The sequence below is a fragment of the Zalophus californianus genome, chromosome 13, assembly GCF_009762305.2.
Source record: "Zalophus californianus isolate mZalCal1 chromosome 13, mZalCal1.pri.v2, whole genome shotgun sequence".
Lineage (NCBI taxonomy): Eukaryota > Metazoa > Chordata > Mammalia > Carnivora > Otariidae > Zalophus > Zalophus californianus.
Window position 1 is genome coordinate 27,499,172 of NC_045607.1, and position 14,853 is coordinate 27,514,024.

General features: G+C 44.3%; 1 protein-coding gene across 5 annotated transcripts in view; it reads left to right on the forward strand.

The window, feature by feature from the left end:
• ABCA1 (ATP binding cassette subfamily A member 1) overlaps window positions 1–14,853 on the forward strand; it is a 126,055-nt gene that overhangs the window by 14,406 nt on the left and 96,796 nt on the right. For all 5 annotated transcript variants that reach the window (XR_004819513.1, XM_035723567.1, XM_035723568.1 and 2 more), the window contains exons 2-3: window positions 5,795–5,956; window positions 13,968–14,061. Coding sequence is in view for 4 of the 5 variants with exons in the window: in XM_035723567.1 (XP_035579460.1) it covers window positions 5,891–5,956; window positions 13,968–14,061 (160 nt within the window). In the remaining variant the exon portion in view is untranslated. The remainder of the gene's footprint in view (window positions 1–5,794; window positions 5,957–13,967; window positions 14,062–14,853) is intronic.

Consider the following 14,853-nt stretch of genomic DNA (forward strand, 5'->3'; position numbering starts at 1 on the left):
CTGGCAGCGGTGCAAACATGTGCATTTTTCGTCCCCCCCCCACCCCGTTACGTTTCCGTAGACAGATTTAACGCTTGAGAATGGTAGAAGGCAGTCACGGGAGGTAGGTCCTGTTTTTCTTTTGGCTTTGCCAAGTGGGGAAAAAAACCCTCCTATTTTGTCTTTTTAGCAGGACTTCCTCTTTCTCTCCCCTTGTTTCTACTTTATATTTCCCATCGCTTTTTGAAACCTACACGTGACGTTCAAAAGAGCCACACGTTTTGGTGAGGAAGGGGTGGGTGGGAGACCAGTGGGGTAGGTGCTGACTGGGGTCCTATACTTTCCTCTTCACACCAAGCTTCCTGTAAACCTGTAATTATAGTTTTGTTTTTTCTTTTGTCAGTGCCACTGAGTCTGTCTGACATTCTGGGTTTTGGTTTGGGGAAAAGTTGAAAGTATTCACGATCGCAGCTGTCATCTGGTGACCCTTTTGCCAGCAGCACAGCCCAGTGTCATTTCACTGTCCTAAAGGCACGTCCTCAGAAAGGACTTAACCCTCTCCCCCATACTCTCCCCTGACTCTGCTTTATTTTTCTTCATTACTCCTACTGCCCACTGCCTTAACAACCCACTGCGATTTGTCTTCCACCTAGAAGTTCCACAAGAGCAAGAACTTTGCCTCTTTTGTTCACTGCAGAATCTCCAGTGTCTAGAACAGCACCTGGCACATATTAGGCACTTAATAAATATTTATTGTGCTAATGGGACCCTCGCAGAGTGAAGGCTTCCTTGTTTGTGGAATGAATATGCAGTGAATATTTTATCCACTGTTCACCTTGCTAGTGAATCACACAATAATAAGACTTTATACTATACAATTCTCAGGTCCTCCCAGGCGTGACTGGACTAGTGGAGTAGATTAACTATTATAATGGAAGGCAAGTGATTTTTGGGGGGAGGGGGTCAGGTTATTGATGTAGAATTTACATAGAATTAAATTAACCCTTTTAAAGCGTACAGTTTGATGAGTTTTGATAAATGTCTATAGTTGTATAACAACTACCACAGTCATGATATAGAATATTTCCATCACTCAGTGCTCCTTTTGCAATCTATTTTCACCTCCACCCACTACCAGGGATCTGTCCTCATTGCTTTACCTTTTCAGAATGTCATGTAGATGGGAGTCCTGTGGTAGGCAGTCGCTTGTGTCTTATGTATTTCCCTTAGCGCAAGGCTTTTGAGATTCATCCATGCTATTGTACCTATCAGTAGTTTGTTCTTTGTTTATTGCTGAGGGGTATTCCATTTTAATTTATCCCTTAGTTGATGGACATTTGGGTTATTTTCAGTTTTGGCTATTCCATAAGACTTCTATAAACATTCACACACAAGTCTTTGTGTGAAGATAGTCCCTCCTATCTTTTGAGTAAATACCTAGCATGAGGTGGCTGGGCTGTATCATAAGCCCGTGTGTAACTTTACAAGAAATTGCCAAACTGTTTTACAAAGTATCTGTTCCATTTTACATTCCCATTAGCAGTATATAAGAGTTCCAGTTGCTTCACATACTTGCTAGCACTTTAAAATTTTAAAAATCTTAATACTTCCAGCAGATGTGTAGAAGTATTTCATTGTGGTCTTAATTTGCATGTCTCTGCAACTAATGATGTTGAGCATGTTTGCTTATTTGAGAAGGTTATGTTTTAGCAGTCTGTTATATTCTCTAGCTACTAATAATTTTATAGTATCAGTGGCATTTGAAGTGAAAATTTCTTTAAAAAATTGGTTAAAGATTTGAAAAGTCATGGATCACCTGGGTTGCTCAGTCAGTTAAGTGTCCAGCTCTTGATCTCAGCTTAGGTCATGAGTTCAAGCCCCACACTGGGCTCCACACTGGGCATGGAGCCATCTTAAAAACAAACAGAAGATTTGAAAAATCACTTCCTCTAGGTCCATACTATACAAAAGAAGGTGAGGGTGTGGAAACTATGTTATGTTTTGTCAAAGGATGGTCCACCTGAGTGACTGATGACGAGAGCCAGAGAGGGAGAGCACCTAGGACTTGAGCATGGAGATTGGCAGAAGGCAGATTTCATGGCTCTGCTGGCCTTGGGATGGCTTGCTTGGGCCTTAGCTAAACCTGGTGTTTGTGGGAAGTAGACCTTGATTTAATTACATTTTCCCGAATGCCCCAGGAGTCACCTGGAAAGCTCAACAGCCCTTTGTGGCCGGGGAGTGTTCGGTAGAAGCCCGCTGAACCTAGAGCTCCCTCTCTGGGGACAATTTGCTGGAATCAGTTAGTTAAGCTTGAGAAATCAGTTACCGCAGGCCCAGGAATGCCACCACCCTGACATTCTGAAACCCTATTTCTCTTGTCCATCTCTTAATTAATTAAGCAAGCATTCCCTGACTGCTTACCACATGCCAGGTAACTAGGAAAACAGGGATGAAGAAAACAGGAATGGTGCCTGCAAACTCAGAATGTGAGAGAAATGCTTCAAGGGAAAACAGAGGCAGCCCTGGGAGCACCCAGGAGGGGCTCCTAACCCAGGTGTCAGTGCAGGGGAGGTCATCAGGGTAGGATCCCAGGCAAGAGGCAGCTAAATGGAGACCTAAGATTGAGGAAAAGTTAGCCAGGCTGACAGTGCTGGGAGAAGGGGTTTCCAGGACAGGGAAGACACCAAGGAGTCCCAGTGGTAGGAGAGAGTGTGGCCCATTCAGAACCCGTAAGTAGTTTCTTCAGAGCACGGTTCAGAAGGTGGGAGCAGCGTGAGAGAAGTAGGAATCACCAGGGAGAGTGGCTAAACCAAGACACAGATTGGACCGCACCCTCATGGGGGTGGGGAGCTGGCCAAGGGTTCTAAGAGGGGGAAGAGCATATGTGGATTTACAGTTTAATTGAAGAACTGCAGCTGCTTTGTGGTAAATGGATGGGAGGGGGACAAGACTGGAGGCGGGCAGACCAGTGAATTGGCTACTCTGGTCACCCGGAGTGGGATGAGAGTGGCCTGTTGACTGGTGGCAATTGTGAAGTAGGACCCTTTCCAGCCAGTAACTGGAAATGTGCACACGGGCAGGAGCAAGTGTGGGACTGACTTTGAAACATTGAGAAATCTGGTACATAGTACTGCATTCTTTTTGGTTTTGGTTTATTTGTTCACTTCCCTGGAAAACTGATGTAGAAATGTCCCTTTGGCTTCAGTTACCTGAGCAGAGGGGTTTGGGCATTGCCAAACCCTCCTTTGTGGACAGAATTGCTCCAGCAACGATCGCTGTGTTCTAAAGTGGGAGGAGGGAATTATGCGGGAGGCCAGGGCCATGCCAAGGCGCGTGGGGGATTTGGGGAAAGAAGCCTGCCTGCCTGTACCCAGCAAAGCCAGAGCAGTGCTGCGCTGGGCTACTTCTTCCTAACAACCTTCGGGTCGTTACCCGGGCCCAGAACCCTTGTCTGGAGATCCAGAAACTCTACTTTCGGGAAAATAGTCTCCAAAAAAACCTCTTCCTGGCCTTTCGCAACTCACGCACACTCTGTCGGGGTGTGTCTTCTTTTCCTCTTAAGATTTTCGATTCAGATTGGGCGGGGGGGGGGGGGGGGGCGGGTTGTGCTCTGGTTTGTCCATGGGGCTCTCTAACACTAGGCTATTTAGATTTTCTCTTTCCTACTGGGCCCCTCCTACCTTTCCAGAAACCCATGATGGGTTTGCTAGAAGTAATGGAATAGAGATGAATGTTTGGACAGGACGTAACCGTTTCGCTGTTAGAGGGTACTGATAGAACAGAGAGAGGTGGGGGAAGGGAACTCATTTCTTTGGCATTTACAGTATGCCATGTACCGTGTCAGGAATTTACTTATATATTTTCTCATTTAGTCCTCCGAACATCATGCAAGGTAGGTGTTGTCATCTGAATTTTTTTGATGAGGAAATTGATGCTGGAATGTAAAGGCTTGGCCCAGGGCACATAGTTGGGAAGCTGGGGCTAATTCCTACTGGGGCTCTTTCTGCTACGTTAATTGTCCTTTTTAGATTACGAACTTGCATTCCAGCCTCCTCACTGTTACCTTGGGGGTCTGAAAAGATTCATGTAGCTTCTAAAGCAACCAAGTGATTCCTGGAGAGCAGCTTTTGCATGAGAAAAATCTAGCTAATTATTTATTTCCGTATTTCTGGAAGGTAGGTCCTATCCTAGGCCACTTACAAAACGTCTCATAGTGGCATCCTGGCTCTCAGTGCCTGGGAGGTCAGTTGATTATCTTTAAACAACAAATTGGGAACAGACCCGAGGCATTGCTAGTTTACCTCTTCTTTCTGGGGTGAGAAATTTTGGGGGCCTGTGTCCTAGAGGTTTGCTGAGCAAATGACAAAGAAAAGAAATAGGTCCCAAAGCTTGAATATTTTGGAGGAATTCCCGATTTGTTGGATTGTCAATGAATGAATTAAAATACATAATGTAATAATAGGGTCACTCCTTCTCAGACACTGAAAACTCCCTCCAATCTCTTTTCTTCTCTAGAGGTTTTAAATGCAAGTCCTTGAGGGGTATAGGGGACAAAAGAGTAAAATCCTGCTAGAGGCTGAGCTTTGCATTGAGATCTCACTTGGACTCACAGATTTTTAGTCCAATACTTGGCTTTGTATTGGTAAGTGGTCACTGCATTCATTCTTTTTGCTGTTTGTTCCTCATGCCTAATAGCCCACTTCCACCTCCACCCCACTTGGGGCCACAAGGATAAACCGAGCGATTTAGAAGTAAAGCTGGTTTCTAGTGTCTGCCCAGAGTTCGTGACTACCAGGTGCCCGCAGGGCCCAGCTTTGACCCGTGTGTCCCTCCCTTCTTCTACTTTTCACTTTCTGCCCCTTCCCCAACTTTAATTTTAGCACGGCTACTTAATATAAATTCCAGCATTTAGTAAATACAGTTGTTGAGTGGGCAGCTGGGACACACAGAATGTTGTACCCCCGTGTATGAGAACCATCCCTGCCCCCAGCATGGGGAAGCAGTCCTCCAAGGAGGTACCCGCAGCACCTGACACGGAGTAGCGGGCCCCCGTGTGCAGGTGCAGGTGGAACAGAGCCAGGGTGTGCATACGGCTGGGCAGTGGGAGCTTGTTGCTTTCACAGGTGATGCTCTCCGCCTGCCTTAGCCGACTTGTTTCTCCACAGGGTACTGTTTTCTTTCCACAGACATGCAGCGCTGGGATTGTCCCCATCACCTGGGAACCAGGTGTCAATGGCCCTTCCTTGGTGTTTCTTCACCGTCTTCTAGGACGCACTTTCCAGATTGGGAAACTGCTTTCTCGATGGTGCCATTTATCATTTGAAGGACACAACTGTGTGGCCAGATGAAAATGTAGTCCACAGCAAATTTTCAAGGAATAGCATAAATTACTGCAGAGCTGAGGCAGAATTTATAAATGCGGCTAACATTTTATGTGAAGGGAGGCATTTTCTTGGAGAGGTGAGGCAGGTCTCTGGGAGTCCAGGATGCCATTTCCAACCTCAGTGTTTTGACCAAACGCTCAAGTCTGTTTTCATAAGTGCATTTTTCATTCCCAGACGATCATACCAATGGAACTAAAATGGTTAGGATTATAATGACTGGCTTCCAGCCTGCTGCCAGAGAGCCTCCAGAGTCCCCATTTACCAGAGAACCCCGAAGCCAAAAGTTGGGGTCTCGGGACTTCCTGGGAGCAGTGAGGACATGGATCCGGGTATTGAGGTCTCAGGTGAGGGGGCTGGAGTAACAGTCCTCACTGGCGTCTGGCTTTGCCGTAATCACTGATCGCGCTCTCCCCTCCTGCTTTATCTTTCAGTTAATGACCAGCCACAGTGGCCCTGCATGAGCTGCGGCCACAGTCTCCACGGGCTCCTGAGCCACACACACTGCGGGGGGCGCCCGCGGAGGTAACATGGCTTACTGGCCTCAGTTGAGGTTGCTGCTATGGAAGAACCTCACTTTCAGAAGAAGACAAACAGTAAGCCTGGGTCTCTCCGGTTCGGGGAAGGGGCGGGGTTCTCCCCCGCTTTTCTTCACGGTTTTGAGTTGGGTGTTGGAGGAGGGAGGAGAGGGAATCTTCTTGGTTTTCTCAGAGAGACCGAATGAATCTGGCCCCGGTGGGCACAGGTCCGTGTGGTCCTGCAGTAGCCCTGTTGCTTACTGGAGAGGGAAGATCAGCAGCCAGGCAGAAACGTTAGCTTTAGTGTGTGTGCTAGTGCCCAGGCACGAGTTCTGACCTCTGGAATCTGGCACAGAATTGCCTCTGACCGCCCCACTCTTTCCCTTTGCTGCAGCCCTGGGGGCCACCTGGCTCTCCGAGAGTGCCCGAGGGCCCCTGTATTTCTGGGAGGTGGGAATGAAGTGAGTTAAGGGCCCAGCTCTTAGAGACTGGGTCTCTTCCTGTCAGTGTGGACTCTCTCAGCTTGGACTGCTAGCCTGGAGGAATATAAAACTGACATTTGTTTGATCTCTGTGGAGGGTTCTAAGCCATTCACTTCCTGGATGGGACACAGAATTCTTTGCATAATCCTGAGAAGGTCATCCTTAATGCTTGGGTGAATGGTATTTTTACGAGGAGGAAGGGGAAGGCTGTGAGGCATGGTGAGCTCCCTGAAGCTCAGACATCGGTTCTTGGCTTGTCTATCTCCGAACACTCTTGGACACGTCCCATCTAGGCTCCTGGCTTTAGCTGCACTGCTCTGTAGTTGGCTTCTTTTTTTTTTCCTTAAAGATTTATTTATTTATTTTAGAGAGAGAGAGAGAGAGAGAGAGCACGCAGGGGCTGGGGGCAGAGGGAGAAGGAGAGAGAATCTCAAGCAGACTCCCCTGTTGAGCGCGGAGCCCAACATGGGGCTCTCTCTCACAACCCTGAGATCATGACTTGAGCCGAAATCAAGAGGCGAACACCCAACCGACTGAGCCACCCAGCCAACTACAAGCCCCTATAGTTGGTTTCTAAATCTGTTTCCCGCTTTTTTTTCTGAGTTCTAAGCCTGTGTCCCCACTGGGCTATCTTAACTAGGCTTAACATGTCCATAACCAAAATGATCATCTTCCTTAGACTCAAAGAGCCATAAGAGACCTTTGAGAGAATTTAATTAGTGTTTCTCAAACTAGAATAATGCTTGGACCTTTTTTAGAAGTACAAAAATGTCAAGGTCCCCTGTGTTCACGAAATTTCTTTTTTATTGTAATGTTACTTAAATGTGTACCCTATGTGATACTAAATATAAACCTCTGTACTTATAGGCTGTCATACAACCATACGACCCATGCATACTTACGAAAGAAATGCAGACAATATTGCAAAACCAATACAATGCAAATTAACATTGTGAATGGAGTAAGACATCTGCCCTTGTTCAGCTGAAACCAAATTGTAAGTGGTAATGTGAAGATGGTAGTGAAGCCTGTAGTGCAGATTCTTCTGAGGTTGGACAGTCTATATTACTATGTGCTAATGATTCCATTCTTCAACCACTTTTCCAGTGACCTTCCTTTGATGTCATTTGGCTTTCGTTTGGTCCAATCTCATCATTTATAAATTGCGTCTGCATCTGTTCCTTTCTCATTAGTCGGCTACATTTACATTGGTGCCATCGCAATCACAGACACAAATATAAACTTAGGCTTTAAACCTTGTGCCAGAAGTAGTTATAAAGTAGGCATTCAGAAAATTCAGTTATGTTTATTTGAATTTGTTTAGATGACCCCTGAAATGAAAACACAAAATGTTTAAAATCCTCACAGAGACCTCATATTTAATCCCTCAGGAATATATATTCTAGTCTGAGAAACAATGTTTTTTTTTTTTTTTTTTTTTAGCCCCTTCATGTTACAAGTGGGGACCTGAATCTTAAGGTCACTAGTCAGAGAGTGGAGATTAGAATCTATGTAGCCTATCTGTCTTGGTGATAATAGAAACAGTAAAATATAACATACTATTATATAATATAATAAAAGCAAACACTTAGAATGGGTTTCCATGTGCTAGGCACCTAAGTGGCTTATTAATTGGATTAATTCTTTAGAACCCCATGAAGTACTGTTTTTTATTTCCTTGGGTGGTAGCTGGGGTACTTGAAGTACAGAGAGAGTTTAAGTAATCTGTCTGAGGTCCACATCTCTGGTCAGGAGCAAATGTAAGGTTCAGATCTAGATAACCTGACTTTAGCATGGGTACTCTAAATCACTATGTCAAATTGCTTTTCAGTAGTATCGTTATTTTTTCTATTTTCAGTCTCAAAATCTTGACGTTTCTGACCTTTTCCTCACCTTTGCTCCTGTTTCTCATGGCTGTTCTCAGGTCCTGGAATTTCCAGGTCCTATGTGTTCATCACCTGTCCTCACTTCTTAACTACGGTGTGGTCTGGGTCCCCTGCCTCCTCTCATCCTGGTGGCGGCAGCTCACATAATGGGAAACTGTGTCTGCCATCGTGTGTCCGTTAGCCACTGAGTGGTGGAAAGAATTGTATCATCTTAGCAAAGAAAGCCGGGCTCAAGGGTAGTCCAGTCCTTTATTGATTGATTGATTGGCAGGCTTTGCTTTGTCTGCACTGAAGGTTTAATGCCCATGGATCTTAAGTGCTGACTAGTAGCTATTTCCCAATCCACCTGGCTTGGACTTCTGGATTATATTGTTGAGACAATGGGACTTGTTAAGGGTTTTGGTGCCCCTTTGTTAGCTTGCATAGTCAGAACCAGCCCTGCCCGCTAGGCAGGGGGAGAAGCTCCATGATAGTTCTTGCTCACAATGTGTGGAAAATCATTGCTTGTTTCCCATTTTCTCAGATCCTAGAGTATACACACTCGGGCCCAGAACCTGGCACCCAGCACATGCTGAAATCCTATTTGCTGAACGAGTGATGAATGTGTCAAATGGGCCATCAGTTTGCAGGTCTCAGGAGGCTCCCCTGTTATAGGGGCCTTGTGTGCTGCTGCCGGGAAGAATGTGTGAAAGCTGGGAGCTGAACAGTACACTCCAGAATAACCCCGTGGAAAGGCAGCGTTTGCCCTTTCTCTCCGTGTTCTTGTTTGCTGATAAATCCTGGGGCCCTCTCTTGTGCCCCATTGTCCCCTCATGGAGACCATCAGCCAGGGTTAGCTTTCCGTTGTTGGGCAAAGAATACACTGAGTTGTGAAAGTTGGGGGCAAAGCTCAGTTTGGGTCCAAAGTAACGGTTAACTTGTGTGGGTGGCAGTCATTCAGCACAAACAGGGCTTGGGACAGGAAGGGCGAGGGGCTTGAGAGTTCTCAGGATCCTCCTCTGGTTTCAGGCTGAGCCAGAGGCCAAGGTCCCATGGAGCAGATGGGACAGTGTGGCCATGTGGCCTCTCTCTTTTGCCTTTGCTACTAATTGTCTCCATGAGATCTGACTAGCCACGTGGCTGGGAAAATAGGTAATTCTGATTTTTGCATAGTATCAGTATTTGGACATTGGTTAATGATAAGGAATAAACTATCAAGTAAATAAAAATTAAAACTCCTCATTTAAGAGCCACTAGAGAATTTTCCAGGGTAGATGAAAAATTTCCACCTTCCCTCCCACTTCCAGTTCCAGCTGATACATTTCTTCCTTGTCCTTGTTCCTGGCCTGGTAGTGACGGTTCAAATCCAGGTAGTAATTCTAATTTTTATTTAATTCTAATTCAGTTCTAATTCCACCTTGGCCACCACGTGCCTCCAATGGCTGAGGGAAACCCACTTCCCTTGAGTTTTAGTTTCGTCTTCTGTGGAATGAAGAAAGTTAGAACACATAGCCATTTATGTTTCATTTGGATGCATATTTATTGAGCATCTACTACATGGGGGGCAGCGTGCTGGAAGCAGACAGACACGATCCTTGCCCTCGCAGAGCCTACTGTTCAGTGAGGGGAGCAGATATGAGATACATGATCACAGAAGTAAAAATAAAATAACAAACTGTGTTAGGTGTTAGGAAGAAAATAAATCAGACAAACTGTGGCACTGTGTTAGATACCACCTGGCTATGGGTAGGGACTTAATTCAGGATGGAAAGTTAAAACAGGTAAGCCGAGAGCCCTGAAGTTCAAGCCGGGGAAGATCAGGAGCTCAGAAATGAGGAGCACCACATTCCAGGTAGAGAGAAGGTGTGAAGGCCACGGGGCCGAATGCATGCTCCTGAGTCAAGGAACAGAGAAGCCAGTGACACTGGTGGGTGGGGTGAATGAAGGCTGACTGGGGATGAGCTGGGGATTGGCAGGGCCAGATCATGCCTGGCCTTGGAGCTGGGGAAGGACAGCTGAATTTTATTTTATGTACAGAAGAAGTCTCTGAGGTGGATGGGTCATGATTATGAGGATTGGATTGTGTGGTCCTTGGCACTGAAGGGACTTGAGCGACAATAGCCCAAGGCGACAGTTGTAATCCTCACATGTATACGTACCATTTTACGTTCTGTTTGCTTCTTCCATTTGACATTATTTGGTGTGTATGTTTCCATATTTCCAAACAATCTTCATAGTTATAATACTGATTCTTGGTGCGTAGACTGCGTTTTGTAGTTTTGACATGCTTTTATGTCCATTATCTTCTTAAATTTCAAAACAATTCTGAGAGGCATGCATATAAATTTGTGTTAGTAAGAGAAGGATCTTTTGGCCCTAGCATCGCAGGATGCCACTGACGTTCGTGGTAGTTTTACAGTAATCCACCAGTGTAGTTTTAATTTGATAAATTCATACCCTGTTGGCAACATTTGAATGTTTGTTTATTAACTCTCTGGGCCTCAGTGTCCTCATCTGTAAAATGGGTGCAAAAGCACAAGGGGGTCACTAGAACTGGGTTCAAGTGCTAGTGCTCTCTGTTACCAGGTTATGGGTGATAACCTCTCCAAATCTTAGCTTCATGGTAACAATTCAACCTATCTCACAGAGTCATTATGAGAATTAAATATTAGAGATGAGATATATAAAAATACCTGGTATGCAGTAGGTGCTCACTATTGGCTGTAACTGTTACAATTCACATTACCTCGGTGGAACCAGGTTGATGTTTTGTGACCTTGCCACCAATGCGGTCGTTTCCCACCGGGGACACCTGCTGTTTCAATGCCATGTGGCCTCTGGAGTTGGGCAGAACTAGCAGTTAATCATAACTCTGCCTCTGTCTCCATGACTTACCCCTCCTTGAGCTTTAGCCTTGCCACATATAAAATGGGGACAGTAATGGTTCCTACACCACAGGGCTGTTTGGAGGATTAAATCGAGATAATCCATATGTAGTGTGCCTACTACATACTGGACTCTAAATAAAAAAATTGTAGCTACTATTTATCCTAAATGTACAAATGGTAACTTCAGAGTGCCAAGGTTGGTGACTCTCTTACTCATACTCTTCATTTAATTTTTTGTTTTTTTTTTTCTGAATTCATTATTCTTTTCTGAGTTCATTCACAGTTATGCCATTTTTAAAATGTTTATTCCTGTTCATATTTGTAAGTGATTTTATGTAGCTGTAAGCTTGTAACGCATACAATTTTGTGTTCTGCTTTTTTCACTTAGTGTTACATGGTTAATGGTGTCTGTGTTTCATAGATGTAAGGACAGCATAATATAGTGTCCAGTAGATGTACCATAATTTAATCATTTCCCCAGTACTGTGCAACTAAGTTGTTTCCAATATTTTGCAATGACAGTGTTTCAGTGGATGAATAACTTCATGTATATAGCTTTTTGATATTTTAAATTTAGTTCTGTAGGGTGAATTCCTATGCACATTACTTGGTCAAAGGGGATAAACGTGTCTTTTGACTACATATGGTCAAATTGCTTTCCCAGACAGCTCAACTGATTTATATTTCCATCTTTATTATTTCATAAACTTCAGTTCATTCTCTTACTCAGTCTTTTTTAAGACTTTCTATGTGGCAGGCTTAGTGAGAAGAAAGTGACAGTGGGGGAGAAAGTCCTTTTGAAATAGGGCCCCTGCTGTGCCAAGTGCTGGTGAAGGCACGGAGTACCTGGGAGACTCCAAGGAGGGACTTCCAACTCTGCTGGTGGAAGAGACCAAATGTCATTTGAAAGCTTGGAGATTTCAGTGTATGTTGCCTCTTTGGGATTATTTGTAGAAATATTAGGAAGACCAGCCATGTCTTTGGTCTTGGAGACCCCACTGACAGCATGCTTTCTTCCAAAGAGGGACCCATTCATACCCCAACCCTCCATCACCCTCCTACGCCCCCATGTGCTATCAAATAGTATAAATTATTCTTCATGGGAATATGGTAACAGTGGATTTTTGTTCCATTCAAGAAGTAATACATGCTCATTATGGAAGATTTAGGAAACACAGGAAAGTGTTTAAAAAAAAAAAGTCACTTATGTTCTTATCACCCCAGGACATCTACTATTATCATTTTTGTATTTCCTTCCAAAAAGAAGATTTTAAAAAAGACTTTAATGGGTAATCATACCAAAGGTCTTTGGAAATTAAAAATGGGTTATTTAAAATACCAAAATGCAACCACAAATGGTAAACAAAAAAGCAGAAACACTCTGAAGCACCAGCAAGAGCAGAGAGTTTAATTAATTATGATCTTTTCACAGTATGGAATATCAAAATGGCCATTAAAATCCATTTTTAAGAGAATATTTTGTCATGGAAAATACTCCCATTGTAATGTTAAATGAAAAAGCAAAATACAAAATTATATATGCTGTATAATGTCAATTTTGTAGAGAAAAATATTCATGTATGCATAGAAAAAAAGACCAAAATATTAATAGGGGGCACTGTTAGCTCAGTTTACTAGGGATTATCTTTGGAAAGTAGGATTAAGGGTGATTCGTATTTACTTTTTCCTACTTTTCTAGAATTTTTTAATTTCAAATTTTCCACAATAAAAATGTATGGACTTAAAGATCAAGAAAAAAAATTCTGTTTGAAAAAAAAAGGGGGAGGGGATTTCAGGCCAGTGTTCTATTGACTTTGTGGCTCTGCAGCCACAGTTTTAATTACTCATAACCACAAGGCCCCCATGACTCTTCTGGGCTCTTTGGTGTTCATCCTAATTAGAACCTCAGAGTCTAGAAATGAAGGGAATGAAAGAGGTGAGTCTTCGGGCAGTGTAACTAGTTGTTTGAACACCCCTGGTTCAATAAAATTATGTCTTAACGATTTCCATCTTGTCCCTGGGCTTATTTATCCCTTGGTAACTCACTGAGGCAGGGTTTTCCTTTAGAGATACTGCACTGTTTTAATCAGAGTGGATCGTGCTTACTTGTAAGTTTAATGATCTTCTAACCCCCTGGAGAAGGTGGTACTGAGACCCTGATAGACGGGGAAGGAGAACTTTGCACTTTTCCCAGCTCTTTCCAGTCCTGGAGGCACAAAGGTCCATATGGAACCCTGTGTCAATTTCCATTGTCCTTTGGAGCCTTAGCCCAATTCGGGGGTGGAGGGGGGTGGGGGGGTGGGCAACTGTGTGTGCCGTTAAAGGAGCGGAGGTGGTGTGTTGAGCCCAGCAGGTTGCCCCGCCCTCTCCTTTCCACTAAAGGTCCTTCCCTACCTGACACTGCCCGAGGGCTGGGAATGCAAAGCTGAGTGCTTGCCTTCAGGGTGCTCCTATTGCCTGAGGAAGCCCGTGGTGGGTGATTTCAGGCTGGAGGAAAAGGCTCTGGGAGGAATATGCGTGGGTTACTGTTACAGGAGAAGGGTTTCTCACTTAGCCTGAGATTTTAGTCAAGGAAATGGTGCTGGAGTGTCTTGAAGAATGAATAGGAAGTAATGAGCCAGATGAAGCAGGATAGGAAGGGTTTTCCCTTTCTCCAGGAGAACACAGAGGTATGGAATAGTATGTTATGAGAACTGCAAACAATTCAGCATTGATAAAGCCTGGAGAGTAGTGGGAGAGGCTGAAGAGCCCATCAGTTGTTTAATTAACAACTGTGGATTTCCCAAAGCCCAGTAGAGTTAAGCATCCATGTTATTTTTTAAACTCACAGTGCTCTGTCTTATTTCCCCCTCAGTGTCAGCTATTGCTGGAAGTGGCCTGGCCTCTGTTTATCTTCCTGATCCTGATCTCTGTCCGGCTGAGCTACCCACCCTATGAACAACATGAATGTAAGTATCTGAGCCTCCCGCGTGAGACTCTACTGGCACGCGACATCCAGGCAGTGGGCACGGACTACATTTGACCTGTCCTAAGACACTATCTTTAGGAAACACCGCACATGGTTTGGAATAGAAACGCTTCCAATTTTCTGATAAGGCGCGAACTCAGGAAACCATTTTCAGTCCTAGCCAATGGTGATAACAGTAATTATAATAATAGCCAACATCTGTTTCATACATTTTAGATCATGGAAGTAAAAGCAGCTTACGGATAAGTCAGAGGATGGTGATTAAAAGAGCCCCCTGAGGCAGTGCCTTAACTCAGCTGTCATCTGGACCCTGCCAGGCTTTTTTTTTTTTCATATGCATTACATCTTTATTGCACAGTTGCAAATCAGGGAACATACCATTTTAAGCAGCATTTGTATAGGACTGCTTAGATTGCCTAATATGATTTCATTGGATTGTCATAACAACCTTGTATAATAGACCCTCATTGTTAGCGTTTGCTTTAATTTCTCAGTAAGTAAATTGGGGCTCCAAAAAGTGCAGGACTTGCCCGAGGTCACACATCTAATAAGTGACACAGGAAATCGAGCTCCAATCATCTGACTCCCGGGCATGTGTTTGGATAATGGCCTATAATAGTGAGGGTAGAAAATACAGTAGTGGCTAAGAATACAAGCTCTCGATGTCTGGTGACCTGGGTTTAAATCCTGGCCTCAACACTTAACTAGGTATATCACCCTGGGCAAGTGACTTCACTTCTCTGTACCCGAGTGTCCTCAAATCTATCAAAGA